The sequence below is a fragment of the Trifolium pratense genome, linkage group LG3 (genome assembly GCF_020283565.1).
Source record: "Trifolium pratense cultivar HEN17-A07 linkage group LG3, ARS_RC_1.1, whole genome shotgun sequence".
Classification (NCBI taxonomy): domain Eukaryota; kingdom Viridiplantae; phylum Streptophyta; class Magnoliopsida; order Fabales; family Fabaceae; genus Trifolium; species Trifolium pratense.
The window spans coordinates 11590399-11606631 of record NC_060061.1 but is presented as its reverse complement, the minus strand read 5'-3'; the positions used below and the strand labels follow the sequence as shown (position 1 = coordinate 11606631).

Genomic DNA, 16233 nt, shown 5'->3' with positions numbered 1-16233 from the left:
GTGATTTCTTTGAATACACCTGCACCTGTAAACAAGTTTTTACATTGTCGGTCTATTAAATAAATAAAAAATCTTCATAAAAATAAATAAATAAAAAAATTTAGACTTAGAGTATACTATTGAGAATTCACCTAAAAAAAATGTAGCTCTTTTTTAAGACAAAATATCTTTTACAAAATATTTTTCAATACCTTGATACTTATCTTTGGTTTTTTAATATTGTGTCCCTTATCGCATAAGACAAAATATTGTTCAATACGGTGTCTATGGAGAAGCATAATGGATCTCAGTTACTTCGAGAGGATTAGTCTTTGCAGTTTCGCGCGGATGATACATTTGGTTTGCCAAAAAATATTGTTCAATACCTTAATATGTATCTTTTACAAATCAAATGATCACAATTGCCATTTTACAACTGTCTTAAACCAGATTTAATCTAGATCTCTTGAAATTTTAAAGTCAAACTTTTACCACTAAATTGTGACCTCATGAACAATTATGTTAAACAAATTTACGTTGATCGATATAATTTAAATTTGAGGTAGCTAAAATTTTACGTTGATCAATATAAGTTAAACAAATTATTTAATTTTATAAAAAAATGCAATGATGATAATATTAAAATGATTAAGGACATCATTATCTATGTTTGCACAAGGCATTTAAAATATAAAGGATGATACTTAACCATTTTTACAAACCAAGCAAGATATCTCCTTAGACCAATAACCTTAACTTGTGTTCAATGTGAATGAATGAGTTTAAAACAATTGATTTTCAATATTTAACACAGTAAGGCACTGTTTTGCAAGTGGATCTATTTCTATTGAGAAATCGAAAGGATCCATACTTCATAGTTTGTACCGATAACTTCATATTCTTAAAACTACGAACATATCCACGCGCTACTTGAATATTGATGCATTGTAAGTATTAGAATTCAGCAGAGATTTATGGCATTTCATAACATCGAATTTTTGTTAGGATTCTGCATCTATAAATACCAAGTTACTTGTTTCGTCTAAAAATTTGGATATAAAATAAACATCAAAATCCTGTGCTGGAAATAGGTTAGCGATATAAACTAACTTAATTATTCTACCAATTCCTATGGCTATGAGTCTATGACTATCCTATACAAATTTAATCACTATTAAAAGGTATAGCAAGAAATGAAACTAGAATAAGCAACTACATCAACCCATTTAGGGAAAAGATTCTTCAATCTCTTCGCGGGATCAACCAACTTTTGGTCCAAAACTGAAAGCTCCACTCTCAATGCTTCAGAGCTGTTAGCCTGATATTATCAACCAAAATAGAAATTCAGCTTTTATTGTAATAACGAAGAAATTTAATGCAGCATATCAAACTTTACCTCTAACCAGAAAGACCAATTCCTGTCGCTCGGTCCGCTAAGTCGTAATATATATGATGGTGGACCACCACCATAGGCTTCGGTTCCTGTGCATAAGCAAACTACATTATGCAACGAAAATATATGATAAACGAAAAAGAAAAAATTAAGCCGATGAAATGATTATCATACCTGGAAGCGCATTATCTGCAAATGACCAACTAGATAATGGACCGGTGATGTTAAGAACTGCAACCCAGATCTCTTCTAAGGAACTGAAAGGAATAGAAATCAAGTTATGCATACAAAACAATTTTGTATGAAAAATCAGTTCGACAAAAAATATTTTAATTTTTTTTATAGACAAATGATTTAAGTCATATTCAGCTAAACAATCAGTACAATCAAGATTGTATTTCTGTATAATGCTCGGAAAAATCAACATTATTCACTCACCCTAAATAAAACTCCAAGTGAACTCTTCTATGTCCCTTTTCGGAATCTGAAGATGTATTTTGAACAGACAATGTGGGAAAGAATTCATATTGCTTCACAATATCATCCTCTTTTGCAGGGAACTTCAGACTATTTGAAAAGAGAGAAGAAACGGGAAAAATTACCTGCAAAGAGAAATTCCTTCACATCAATTTCTAAAATTCACAAAGCACTAAGAATAACTACTACGTTATAAATAAAAAAACAGTTACTTTTGTACCGAAAAATATACGATACTCACGTGTCACGTCTAACTGTACAAATCTATTACATAATATTGAGAGTGGAAATGTAAAACTGCCTGAAAGAAAAATATTCACATAATATTGGCATGAAACTTACCATCCAATCGTGGCGTTTAGACAGTGATGCAGATTCAAGTGAAAAATCCGAAGTAACATTCAATAATTTTGCTACTTCAGGTGAGTGTTTGAAAATGAATAGTAAAGAATTGGAATCTAGTACAGATAAATCATAAGTGGATTCCGTTATCTGACTCACGCCTGCCAAACCACACGAAAATTGTAAGAGATTTGAACACGGAAAATAAAAATAGGACATTTGAATACTAAAGTGATAATGATTTTTTTTTTGTAAATACAAGATTAAGTCGTCACTGTTTCAGAGGGCGCTGTGAAAATTATAATCGTTCACCACAATTTCGTTTCTGATACAAATTGTCAGGATATCAATACCTGTAGTTCGGAAAGTGTGCTGAAAAACAATTCTCTTAGGTGCAGACGTGGAGTAAGGAAAGAACTGAGAAGATATCGCTAAACCAAGCAGACTAAGATGCAGCAGAAATCGCAAAATAGATGACCTTGCTAACCAACGACCACAAATGGGCATTAGAGGGCCCACAGACCAACCAGTTATAAGTCCAATTACTGCTGCCACAATAATATCCGGAACATAGTACCCTGCAATGAGTTATGTTCAGCAGCTAGTAAGCATTTTTTACAAACGAAAATGCTAAATTAATGTTATTTTATAAAATAGCTTAGACTATATAATAATGTTAAGTTACAATAAAGATACCTCAAGCAAGATAATCCTAGATATACATTACACTTGTTTTAAATAAATATACTGAAAAATGTAATAAATTATATAACAGGAAAAACTAACCATATGGTAGAGGAAGAGAACCCATCATGCCCATCTTCTCTATCAGAAATTGAGCAAGAAAGCCACCAAAATAAACAGCGTATGAAAGGCATGGAAAAAGGGGTAATATGTAAAACATTGTTGACCTAGAAAGTGAAAAATATGAAGTGAACGGAAAGATTATTGCCAAATTAGAATAGTAGATTTAGTACGAAATAAGATTAGATAAATAGCATGCATATAAATGCAGTGAAGAGATAAGTCAAATATATCGTAATGTTCAAATTACATAGCTATTTATGACCGACCTGAATGAATGTCGTCCGAAGGATTTGACTGATAAGCAGAAGGATATCCATGAAGGAAGCATGGAAGCAGACGCAACAAAAGTCACGAATCCTCCACTTAAACCAGCTACAAGATATGCCTGATTTTTACTAAACTTGTTAGCTAAATAAACAACAAGAGAATACATCACATCACGCTTAAGAAAGAATAAATTTGTCTGAACACATTTTAAATCTACGCACCAAAGTTAATAAGGCATAGAAACCAAATGCTCCCCAAAACCTTGCTTCATCGGATAGTGCCTGAATGTGTCAAATCAAATCTTAGTTGAATAAACTCATACCACCAATACAAACTGAAATTAGTATGAAACTTATATAACACTTGATTTATTAAACATGTTTCAATGTACTGGAATACCTCTTTTGATCTCTTGACAATTGCGGGATCTTGAGAAAGAGGAAAATGTCTCCAGATAATTCTTGGGATTATAAGACCGACGAGTGCGCAGGGTATAAACATCAAGAAAGCCAAAAATGGATGAGCAAACCTGTGTATTATCAATTTTGTTAACACAGGAACAGAAAAATGCATTAAGGTATTTCAATTGTTACACCTTAGATAATGATAAAAATGAAGTTACCAATTCATCGTCTGAGAAGTGAACAGTAATCTTAGCAAAGAAAACACAACAGGCACAATAATTGCCAATATAATCCCAACTGCATGTAACAGAAATCCTGCAAATCCAATAAATTTCAAAATGTTGTTCCAACCGTCAGCAAAGAGACCAATTAGAATACATCTTATAAAGAGGTAACCATTTACTGATTTACCTTTCACAAAATCACACAAAGTTGACAAACAGGAACTGAACCGACCACGCGTAAAAGGCATGACAAAGAACAAGAAGATGGGAAAGCTGTGAAGAATTTTAGCTACCCTTTTGGAATAAAATATCTGAAAATCCACAAAATAAAGTATAAGAAAACAAAAGAGCAAGACGGGCCAATTCTGAAAATCGTATTGCTATAAATATCAGTGCATCATAAACAAATGTTGGAATAGACAAACTTTACTGCATACCATAAACCATGAGAGATAATCAAAGAATATAGCTCGCTCTTCGTTGAATAAACTAGCTCTAGCTTCACTATAATTTGTTTGATATGTGTTTTGTAACTTAGAAGAATTACTAAAAGCCTTGATTATGCTGAACAAATTTTCTCCACGTGCTTGGATGCTTCCAGGTCTGGAGACATAGAAACACATCAAAACGATCATATACATGCTTGAGGTAAAAATAACATAAAAATGGCAAAGTAGTACTATAAAAATCCCATCTTGGCGGGGTCTAGAGAAGGATTGAAACCATTACGCAGGCCATTACCTTGTACGAGAAGGATTGCAAGAGAAGGTAAAAACAATATGAAATTAAAATAAAATATTCGTACCAAATAAAGTAGGTAAGAAACATACAATAGTTGCTCCACTGTATCAAATGAGGTATGGTAAAAATAACCACCAAGGAGGAAGATAATGTCAAGCCCGGGAATACTGCCGTAGTCTTCGGAAAATATTCGGTAATCTGTATCACCGGGAATAATAGGAAAAACATCCTGCGTTTTAAAATTTAAAAAATTCAAGATTGTATTGGTAGATACGAAAAGGGAAAATAGTTGCTACACGACACAATAGAGTACAAAACATGTACAAGGAGATTATTACAATAGGAAGACAATACCTGAGCTGCACTAGTAGCCATAGGATATATTGCTGCTTCTGCGTAGATATTAGAAGGCCAAGAACTTGGTCCAGATTGGCATACTAAATCTGTTAATTAACAACATTAATATTCAGTGAAAATTCCTACACATCATATATCATAAGTTGGTGGACAAAGATTGTTCGGTGTTGTCAAACAACGACTATAGCAGCACTATAACGCTACATCATAGCAAAATAGTGGCTATAGTAGCACTATAGTGCTATTGTTCTGCAGAATGCGATTTAGTGCAAAGTATTGTCAACTAGCAGCTATAGCAGCACTGTAGCATTGTAGTGTGGCATAATTTATATAAACCGCTATTTTCTGCTATCCACAATTGACAACGTTGGGATGTTACAGATGTAGCTTATGATATCCTACTATTCATAATAGAAATTTAACATCACATTTACCAGGGCCTCCAGTCCCAGATGCCTCCACATTTACAAAAGCTCCTATCGTGTTGTTCCATTTATTTGTCTTCATGAATCCATGTGAACCCTTAAGCATCAAAGATTAAGAAGTAAATAACACTTCATTAGCAAAGATCCTAGTACATTTAAATTTTCCAATCACAATATTTTCATTTCATCACGATGAGGCTTTTATTTGAAAGTCATGTTTTGAAGTCAGTAGCTTTAAATGAAATATACAAGGTTCCACTTCTCTAGAGCACAAGAAAAAAATTAACATATAATAAAAGAATCTCAAAATATAAAAAGAATAATGGTCATATGTGATTTCAACTCGACGTTTATAGTTAAGACATCCTACCAACATGAAAAGTTCCTCAGCACCATTAAAAAGGAAAATAACAGGGTGGTGCGGAACCCAACTAGTGTCCACAATTAGTCTTGCAATTTCCAGCATTGAAGCTGAAAGGGAAGAAAGTATAATAAGACTTGGTATAATCAAGGTGACAAGGTATAGATTTTTTAAATATAATGTTTCAAAAACAACGAAGACTTCAAATATAGTCGCTACCAACCAACACATGAACCACAATCACCAGCACCAGGAGAACCAAGGGGACTATCAAAATGTCCGTTTACTAAAACCGATGGATCCGTATCTTTAGAATCTATAGATGATATCCTACAATAAAATAGACATAAAATCCACCACATCAGCATTTAGATACAGAGCAAGACTTTGTTTTATTTGTGATATACAAAACAGTTCTGTCAAATAACAGTTCTGTCACTATTATTCTGCGATACGCTATTTAGTACAAAGTTTTGTCAAATAGTGGCGCTATGATCCACAATTGACAACACTGATATAAAAGCATGTGCAGTTACTTGTGGTGTGGAAGTTGATGAGGATTTGTTACCATCTCGGTGACATAACAAGCACAAAGGAACTGTTTTTTAACCGGCAAACTAGAATGTTTAGTCTTAATGAGTACTAAGAGGCCTTACTTCCACCAATGATCCACAACCATTAAAATCCACCGTTATGCTCTTCTACATGTTATTTGGTACACAAAGGTAGAAATAACAATGTTGGTTTCATGTTACTTGGATTTAGTTTGCTAGTTTCATGTTACCCTTCCTTAATCAAACACTAACTTTTACTCAGTTCAGCAGGTGAATCATAGCAGCTGTTCAAGATTTAGTGCCCCTTAGTTAATCAGGATTTTCAAATTTTGCAGGTTAATGTGACCTGCCAATTGTTGGTTGAACTTAGATACTATTTGAACCATGGAATACATTTTCCTAAACATATAGCAATGTTGAATCTGCCGGCTCATAAAGTTAAGTTTACTGTAGTATGAAATGTGAAACTGAAATTGCTTGAAGTAGAAGCAGTAGTAATCCATTAAGCAAGAATAACTAAACTTAAGAATCTACTAATATATCAAATCCAAGATAAGTATAATATAATTGTGTCCTACAAGTAATAATTGACATTGACTAATACAAATGTACAGTACCTCATAATAATATTAGTATGATTTCTGTATCCCAAAGCAATGTAATGACCCAAAAAGTTCATATTAAAGGATCCACTAACAGTACTCTCTTCAATCTCAATTCTGCAACAACAAAAAAAATGATTGCCAATTAAAGCAACCACCAGTCAAACAATAATAATTAAACAAAAAAAGACTAAAAAGCAAAATCTAAACAATAATTAAAAAATTAATTAAAGGTACAAACCTGACATTAGAAGTAGCTCTGTCCTTAATTAATTCCAACTCAGTCTTAATGTAATCAGCAGCTTTTTTCAAACCAGGACGCCCTTCCTAATCAATAAATTATTCAAGAGTCAAAATCAATTAAATCATGCTTAAATTGATTAAACTAATTATGTAATGATGAAACCTAGTAGTACATTGTTTTGACGAATTAAAAAAACAAATGATATACACACACACTCACTTGACGACCGTCGATCTCTTGAGACAACATTCGAACATGTTGGATAGCTCTACCTTCAGAAAATTGATCTCGAGGAGCATCGATATGAAGTGGATTGATGAAGTTCATGTGAATGACTGAGTATGTAAGCATAGACATAAGACCGTACACAATCGTCATAAGGAAAAGGAATTTGAAACCGGATACATCTTCGGATGACCCGAATCCGACAGCCATGTTGGTTGGGTTTTTTGACGGAGAATTTAGAGAGAGAGAAAATGAGAAATAATAATCTCAGATTGATTGTGTTTTTGTTTGTGTGTTGCGTTTGATTAGTTTATAGAGTCAGAGTCGTAAACAAAGTGCACTAGTGGTGCGGCAGTTAGTTAGAGAGAGTTATGTATGTCTTTTTGTTTGGTGTTGGTATTGAAATGTGACAAAAACAGTGCACTTTTGTTGACAAGAACGGGTAAGTGAGGGAACATTCCAATTTTGTTCATCGCTGGTTTTAGATTTATAATCGGTTTATTAACTAAGCTGACTTGTAGTGTGGGCCGGTTTTTTCTCTCTGTTTTTTTTTTTCTTCTTTGACACAGTGGGATAATTAGATCTCAAGATCTATGTTATACAGTGTGCAAATTTTATTTTGTAAGAATAGATTACTTTTTTTTAGGCAACATTTTTTTTTATCTAAGCTAATAAAAATAGTTGAGTTGTAATAAACCGCTTCTAAGTACAACTTATTTGATTGTCTTTTCTTTTTTTTTTTTGACAATTGCTTTATTTTATAATAAAAGTTGAGTCAACATATTCATAAGTTTCTTTGAAGTCTACTTTGGTACATCTAATGCTGAGGTGACTATTTTTATTAATATCTCATTTTGGCCCGTTAAAAAAAACAAATCCATAAATTTTTGCTCAACGATTAAAAAAATATCAAAATTATTAGGTCAGACATTATGATTAGTGTTCAAACTCTAACTTTTTTACTTGTATATGTGAATTTATTTATGATAACTTTTTCATCTCGTCTATATACCAAAAAAAAATTGAACAACCTAGATTGCATATTGGGAGAAACTCTTCTATGGTCATGGGTCCAAAACATCAAATTTGGTCTCATCCAATTAGCTTTTTACACATCATAAAAATAGAAAATAAAAAAGTGAAAAAATATTTGTTTTTCTCTCTCCATTGTTTTCTTTCTTTCTCAATCTCGGCAACACAACATTTACACCTTTTAGCTCCTTTCATCCATAGATCTTGAAGAAGAGAGTTGCAAGAACTTTGAAAGAGACGAAAATGCTTATTAAATTTTAATTTCCATTTGATTCGGTTTTGTAAGGGACAAAATAATTTTTTTGTTTTTTTTCCATATTTCTTCTGCATCTTGTTTTGTTGCTCAAATTGCTTAATTTTTACAAATGTTGTAAAGAAAGGTGATGTTGTGTTCTGAAGTAAAAAAAAAAGGTGATGTTGCATAGATTTGAAAAAAATAACTCAAAATTAGTTGCAGAGATGGAAAGAAAGAAACGCACTGGAGAGAGAAAAGACCAAACATTTTTTAACAATTTAATTTTTTATGTTAATAATGTGTAAAAAGCTAATTGGATAGACCAAATGGGAGCCTTGGTCACAGGTGGATGCAAGAATATCTCTACATATTGGTCAAGTTTCATCACACTTGTAAAAATGTTTTTACTGTTGGCCTATTGTTTTTGTTGTGAATTTGAACCTAGATCAAACCATCAAGCTAGCAGCAAGAATGTGTAAAATAAAACTCACACGATAAATGTAAATAATAATAATAAGATAAAGAGAGTATAAGATACAACATCAAAATTATTTACTTAGTTTGCCATAAATCGACCTATATTTGATGCCGAAAGCAATTCTCTATAGCTTACACTAAAAACATATTTTCAACACATAAATGTTACAAAAAAATAACGTTAACAGTCTTCGGGAACAAAATATTTTCCATTCTTTTCTCCTAGTTTCCCATACAACAAGAGAGTAACAAAAGTGGTTAAAAAATTATTCTCAACTTCTCTTCTTTCCTATATTAATCTCTCACTTGATAGATTTCACTCATGAACTCATTAAAGAAAGTTTTGATTATGCCTCCAATGATTACTAATTGCCCAAAATATTTAGATGTGTTTTACAACACAATAATCGTACACAAAAACTCTTAACCCATAAGCTTTGATTTCATAGTCTCAATTTTGGTCACAAAAGCTCTCAAAGTTCGTAGAAAAAACATAATTTTATATTATATCTGGCAGTGTCGTGAAAAACAAACAGTGTTTCTCAATCATTAATATCATCTCAGCGCTATGTTATTAGAGCTGTAAAAATGGGTCGGACTACCGGCCCAACCCGCTAGCCATGTATTTGTGTGATACGTGCGACATGTAGTTTTATTGTCCACTATATCTCTTTTTTAAAATTAAAAAAGTATGAAAATTAGTCGGGACGGCCCATCGGATAATGTAGCCCTTTGTTAATTGGGTCGAGCATGAAGTTAACGGCTCGACCCACTTAAGCCCATTTATATGTGTTAGCCCCGGGGGCGGGCCGGTCTGACCCCCTTGACAACTCTCTATGTTATCAATGAGGGCATAAAAAGTTATATCGAAAAACCAAAAAGTTGGTTTTTAAAAAAGAAGAATGTCCCGTGAGCTTGACTCAGTTGATAGGTACATCGCACTATACGTGCAGGAGTCCGGGTTCGAACCCGGGACACTTCACTTATTCACCTTTAAGCTCTGTTTGGATTGATGGAATATAATGGAATGGAGCGGAGCGGAATAGAGTGGGGTGGAATGAGATGGAGCGGAATCAAATAAATCTTCTAATAGGGGATGAACAAAATTGAAGGTAAGTGGTGGTATTAGATGAAATTCATTTCATCCTATTCCATTTCATTCTATTATTATTTTACAAATTCAAACAATGAAACATTATTATACTCCATTCTATTCCATTTCATTCCATTGCATTTCATCAATCCAAACAGAGCCTAAATTTTTTAGTCACTAGGCTACTTGACCCAAAAAAAAACTAAAAATTTTAAAATATCAAAATAGAGAATCAAAATATATTTTTTATTTTTGACAAAAAATTGCTTATAGCATTTCATTTATAATAAAGTCACATGGCTTCATCAATGAAGGCATTGAAGCTAATTAAAGATGATATTACTCTTATTAAAATATGATCTATGTCATTCATTCGTCTCGTGTTAAACTATTTAAAAAGAGTCAGGATCCGTTGACACCAACTAGTTTGACACCAAATGTTACACCTCTCAATAACGTTTTAACCGATATAAATTTTATAAAATCCACCGTTGGATTGAAAGTTTACATCATATAGATCATTTGTGTAAAATTTCAGACAAATCCAAAATCATTTGATATGCTATTGAGACACATAAAGATTAACGGCATTTAAAAAAATACAAAAACCGTTAATTTTGATGTATCTCAATAACATATCAAATGATTTTGGATTTATTTGAAATTTTACACAAATGATCTATATGATGTAAACTTTCAATCCAACGGTGGATTTTATAAAATTTATATCGGTTAAAACGTTATTGAGAGGTGTAACATTTGGTGTCAAACTAGTTGGTGTCAACGGATCCTGACTCATTTAAAAATGATTTAATTGCTGTGCACCGTCGGTGTATTTTTTTTTACACATACATCCAATGACGTGTTGCCACATCATTTAATGAATGTGACACATCATGTGTTTTTAATGACCATACATGATGTGTCGGTATATTATTGGACGCATGTGCAAAATAACTTTACACCGACGGTGCATATAAATTAAATTCTTTAAAAATATTATATTTATTTTACTTAATTATTTATTATATTATTACATATTATATTCTTACCAACAAAAATAATCCTTAAAAAAAAAAGTATAATATTGATGATGCGATAGAAAGAGATAAATAATAATTTTATTTTTTTTATAGATTTTTCTTTTTATAATAATATTGGTGATGCGATAGGAGTTGAGATCCTCTCCATTTCTTATGTTTTCCATTTCTTCCATTACCAAAGTTTTTAAATATTTTGGGGTGTATAAATGACATTTGGACCCACTTGATGTCACATTTTTGCATTTATATTCCCAAAACTATATAATAATGGAGGAAATGGAAAGAATTGGAAATGGAGAGGATCCTAACTCATGCGGATAGAAAGAGATAAATAAATTGAAAAAATAAAAATGAAGTGTGTATCTAATAAGTTTTGGGTGTTATACAACATGGTGAAGACGTGCATTATCATCCTTTCCTCGGCGGCGTTTCCAGGCGATGAACCGATACATACATAAACGGTGAATGCTATTCAACAACCAACCATAATGAAAATAGACACACCAACTTATTAGTATCAATTAACAACATTTTCATTTTCATTATAAGAAAAACAAGAAAAAGAAGATTCAGAAATAAGCATCATGTATGGTAAAGTGGTTCTGACATTCATATTCGTCTTCCTTCTCCTAATTTCCTACTCAATTTTCATCGGCACTCTCGACATTCGATCTTATTTCTTCCAATCACCAGTTTTCCAACCCGTAACATGTAAACCCGACCCGCCTATTCGTCTCTACATGTACGATCTCCCTCCTCGTTTCAATGTCCAAATGATTAACCGTCGGATTCAATCTCAATCTCCTGTTACCGCCAAAGACTTTCCGCGGTGGCCGGATAATTGGGGACTTAAGAAGCAACATAGCGTTGAGTATTGGATGATGGGATCGCTTATACATGAAGATGATGATGATGATGGTGAGTCTAGAGAAGCTATCAGGGTTTTGGATCCGGAATTGGCGGATGCTTTTTTTGTTCCGTTTTTTTCTTCCTTGAGTTTTAATACGCATGGCCATACTATGACGGATCCTGCTACTGAGATTGATCGCCAATTGCAGGTAACCGTTCTTCGTTCAATTCATCGATCGGTCTTCTCAATCGTTTAATTGCAATGCCAGTAGTTTTACTTACTGAAAGTCACAATAGGATTCCTCCAAATAAGAATTGAACAAAAGTCATACCTTTGCAATAAGTGAAAATGGTTGGCTGAACTCTTCGGAGATACAAGATAACTAGATAAGAATGAGTTCCTGAAGTAAAATTAGAAAAGTCCGAACTACCAAAAGTAAAGAAACGGAAAACTTGTATCTTTATAATGATAGAATCTTTGAGGAAAGTAGTACCTTATTAGTCAAAGAAACATGAAGATAATAAAGGTAGGTTGGTTAAGCCAAGATCTCCATGTATTATTGTGAAGGAATTGTCTGATCTGGTGTAACGATCTAGAACTTTTTTCGTTTAATAGTTTCTTTATAAATTACTAGGGGATTATTACTCAAATGTTTTGAGAGGATATATCATTATTCTTTCAATCAGTTCCCCCTTTATCATGAATTGCCCCCAATAACTATGATAGGGACTTGGGTATTGTTAAGTCCCACATCGAGTAATATTGGATGTTTGGTGTCAAGGGGGAAGAGCCAAGCCACTTGAGTACCTCCACCGAGCATCCTGTAGACCTGTACTACTCGATGTGAAACTTAAGAACCTCATAATACCCAAGTTCTATCAAACCATCTCTTATGATGCGTTAGAATAATTGTTTGTTTTTTGTTTTAAAATGTTCTATAAGTTGGTTTTAACAGTAGTACCTTATCCTGCCATACCTGCATTGTGATTTTTTAACAACTGCAGGGTGGGTTAGGATCCTAAATGGAGAGGATCCCTACCCGTGCAGGGTAGGATGTCGTTACTCATACCTGATGCTTGTAATTGTACAGCTCTTTCGTTTATCTTTTGATGTTATATTGGGTTTGTTTCTCGTGTTAGGTTGATCTGATGGAATTATTGAAGAAATCCAAATATTGGGAGAGGTCTAAAGGCAGAGACCACATATTACCTATGACACACCCCAATGCCTTTAGGTTCCTACGAAATCAAGTGAACGATACTATTCAAGTTGTCGTGGATTTTGGCCGGTACCCCAAGGGCATGTCTAATTTGAACAAAGATGTGGTGTCCCCGTATGTGCATGTTGTGGATTCTTTTACTGATGATGAATCTCAAGATCCGTATGAGGCTCGTTCTACACTGCTTTTCTTTCGAGGGAGGACTTACAGGAAGGATGTATGTCTGGCTGACTGTTAATAAAAGAATGACAGGTTTCTTAAAAGGACGAGACTCTTCTAAAGTAAGTTTGTCTTTAAAAGTTAGCAAGTAAGAGTGTATCCATCTTTTTTTAATTTGAATTGCGTTGTGATCTCAACTCACCAAGATTCGAGGTGGATACATACTTGCTCATTTTAGAGGCAATATTACTTTAGAGGAGCTTTTTCCTTCTTAAAATTTCATGAAATGTGATTTTGTGAAGTTTATGATGTTTGCAGGAAGGCATTGTCCGTGCTAAACTGGCAAAGATATTGACTAATTATAGTGACGTTCACTATGAGCGAAGTGTTGCAACCGAAGAAAACATAAAAGCGGTATGCTATGTGGCTATATAATTGATCTCTGATTCATGCTGCTCTTTTTGCTTCTACTTAAAATATTATTGCTAATCATTTCCTAAAGTTGAAATATTGATTTTACAATTATTTTTTCTTCCTCTTCATATGTAAGTTGACAAAGGGGAGAAATGGAGGATCCCTTTAAAAAGAGGAAAATAAGTTCCGGATTATTTAGATAATAGGGATAGAACATTTTTGTTATGGCTCATCTCTAGTCTTGCTAGTTGTGGCTCATCTCTAGTCTTGCTATAATGTTTTCCCATGCACTCTGAGTCTGTACATTTGAAGGGGGATTTTTTCTTATTTTCAGCTGGTAAGGCGCAGGATAGATTCGCTCTGCAAAGAAAAAAAAGTACTAGTTTAGATTATTATTTTATTCTCATTTCTCAGTTCTCACTATAACCATTGGTATAATGCCTTGAATAAAAAATGTTCCATTTTATTTTCCAAAAAAAAGAAGTTTCATTTTGATGGCTCAGAGACCCTGAAACTTCCTTTGTGTATCAGTTACTATCTTTCCTGTGGGAGAGGAGTCATATAGTCATCTGATTTTCAATTTTTTTTCTTCTTGTTATTCACCTTTTGTTATCTGCTAAGATCATGAACTATAATATTAATTTATGTACTGCTTTTGACACAACAGTCATCTAAAGGGATGCGTTCATCAAAGTTCTGTTTGGATCCAGCAGGAGACACACCATCATCTTGTCGCCTTTTTGATGCCATCGCGAGTCACTGTGTTCCAGTCATTGTGAGTGACCAAATTGAACTCCCCTTTGAGGATGAGATTGATTACTCCCAGTTCACGTTATTCTTCTCTTTCAAAGAGGCACTACAGCCTGACTACATGATCGACCAGCTTCGTAAATTTCCAAAGCAGAATTGGACTGAAATGTGGAGGCAGCTTAAAAGCATCTCCCATCATTATGAATTCCATTACCCTCCAAAAAGAGAGGATGCTGTTAATATGCTATGGAGACAGGTCAAACACAAGCTTCCATCGGTCAGACTCTCTATTCATAGAAACCGAAGGTTAAAAATCTCAGATTGGTGGCGGAAGAGATGATGATTTTTGGAACTTTCGGTATTGATCTTGTACATTCACCTTCTTCAGTTTCTGTGAGTATCATCCCTGAAAGGGAACAGAAGAATATCATTGCCACGTCTTCTTATCTCGGCATTTTAAAATAGAATGTTGCATAGAAGTTTTAATCCGCGGTTTGTTTTGGTGATTTATGCCAGAGCTCACTTGGGAAAGTGATTTTCTCTTGGTTATTTTTGGTAAAACATGGACTTTCTAGTTGGCAAATGAAGATATGCTCTCGGGATCGGGAAGATATTATAGGAGAAAAGAAAGGAGTTTTGATTTTCACTGTCATTCACCATTTCACTCAATTTAATTTGTACACCTCCGTTAATGCTATTGAAGTAAAGTTAATCACAATATTCATTTGAATTCATTCATTAACATTCACATTCAAGGAGTTTAATTTACAGTTTTTATAATCCATTTTCTATTTGATACCGGTTGTTTGTAATTTTGTTTCCTGGTGAAAGCCTGTTATTAGTGCAATTAAAAGAAGATAGTATATTCTCATCTACTATGAGCCTGCTCTTGGAGAAGGTGATACCTGATGCCATGGAAGTGATCTCACATGGATTCATCATATAACTAATGGACATTAATCACACATATTAGGTAGATCAAGAGGTAATCCTATCCGAGATATGTCAGACGGGACATCTCTTAGCTGGAATTTGAACTTTGATTTGTCACGTTGTGCGAGTTTAACCCATTCTGCTAAACCTCAATCTCCATTAATATAAAAGTTAGGCAAATGATTCCTCTAAACTTTATCTCATGTGATTTAATATAAATTTGATTTAATTTAAATGAAGTTGAGGAGTTTATTTAAAAATTAACTCTAATGTAAATTTTAGTATAAATATTTAAATTAACAACCAAATATCTAAATTTCATTAAAATCAATTTTGTTATGAGTTTAAGAACTATATATGCATTGTTCTGTCAAAAAAAGAACTATATATTCATTGACATTGACTGTATAAAAAATTTACTCATATGTACGTTCAATCTTTGTTTTATTGTACCGTGTCATAATATTATCCGGTAAGATACTTATTGGATCTATAGGAAAAAATTATAATCTTTTTTATTAATAGAAATCAAACATGTAGTCCAAAAAGTTTATAACACTAAAACCTAATGCACACCAATCAATTGATTATATTATGGTTTTTTGTTTTGTTATCTTTAGAAATCA

General features: G+C 33.2%; 2 protein-coding genes across 5 annotated transcripts; one reads left to right on the top strand and one right to left on the bottom strand.

Annotated features, from left to right (window-relative positions):
• Positions 1 to 931: 931 nt before the first annotated feature.
• On the bottom strand, positions 932 to 7959 carry LOC123914277 (endoplasmic reticulum metallopeptidase 1). Of its 4 annotated transcripts, XM_045965368.1 has the most exons (21): positions 7397 to 7959; positions 7175 to 7260; positions 6949 to 7050; positions 6001 to 6107; positions 5787 to 5887; positions 5426 to 5513; positions 4989 to 5077; positions 4724 to 4863; positions 4331 to 4496; positions 4081 to 4204; positions 3888 to 3984; positions 3665 to 3794; positions 3487 to 3546; positions 3265 to 3383; positions 2978 to 3102; positions 2545 to 2769; positions 2192 to 2352; positions 1811 to 1974; positions 1547 to 1629; positions 1376 to 1461; positions 932 to 1297 (listed from the first exon to the last, which is right to left on the bottom strand). In XM_045965368.1, the coding sequence occupies exons 1-21, from the start codon at positions 7610 to 7612 to the stop codon at positions 1154 to 1156; spliced, it is 2613 nt and encodes an 870-aa protein (XP_045821324.1). In that variant the 5' UTR covers positions 7613 to 7959; the 3' UTR covers positions 932 to 1153. The 4 variants fall into 4 exon arrangements, with proteins under 4 accessions (XP_045821324.1, XP_045821325.1, XP_045821326.1 ...); XM_045965369.1 differs by lacking the exons at positions 6949 to 7050; positions 7175 to 7260; positions 7397 to 7959 and adding an exon at positions 6434 to 6883; XM_045965370.1 differs by lacking the exons at positions 6949 to 7050; positions 7175 to 7260; positions 7397 to 7959 and adding an exon at positions 6346 to 6882.
• Positions 7960 to 11611: 3652 nt separating this feature from the next.
• On the top strand, positions 11612 to 15470 carry LOC123914276 (probable arabinosyltransferase ARAD1). The gene is made up of 4 exons (XM_045965367.1): positions 11612 to 12340; positions 13272 to 13568; positions 13829 to 13924; positions 14592 to 15470. Exons 1-4 carry the CDS (start codon positions 11867 to 11869, stop codon positions 15012 to 15014), a joined length of 1290 nt encoding a protein of 429 aa, XP_045821323.1. The 5' UTR covers positions 11612 to 11866; the 3' UTR covers positions 15015 to 15470.
• Positions 15471 to 16233: the final 763 nt, after the last annotated feature.

What these genes read in the sequence shown, in the direction of transcription:
- LOC123914277 (XM_045965368.1), bottom strand. Translation starts at nt 7,612, where the DNA reads ATGGCTGTCGGATTCGGGTCATCCGAAGATGTATCCGGTTTCAAATTC. An exon ending in CATACTAATATTATTATGAG is followed by an intron (nt 6,108 to 6,948) that starts GTACTGTACATT and finishes ATTTTATTGTAG; the next exon opens with GATATCATCTATAGATTCTA. An exon ending in TTCGGACGACATTCATTCAG is followed by an intron (nt 3,103 to 3,264) that starts GTCGGTCATAAA and finishes TTCACTTTCTAG; the next exon opens with GTCAACAATGTTTTACATAT.
- LOC123914276 (XM_045965367.1), top strand. Translation starts at nt 11,867, where the DNA reads ATGTATGGTAAAGTGGTTCTGACATTCATATTCGTCTTCCTTCTCCTA. An exon ending in AGATTGATCGCCAATTGCAG is followed by an intron (nt 12,341 to 13,271) that starts GTAACCGTTCTT and finishes TTCTCGTGTTAG; the next exon opens with GTTGATCTGATGGAATTATT. An exon ending in GGAGGACTTACAGGAAGGAT is followed by an intron (nt 13,569 to 13,828) that starts GTATGTCTGGCT and finishes TGATGTTTGCAG; the next exon opens with GAAGGCATTGTCCGTGCTAA.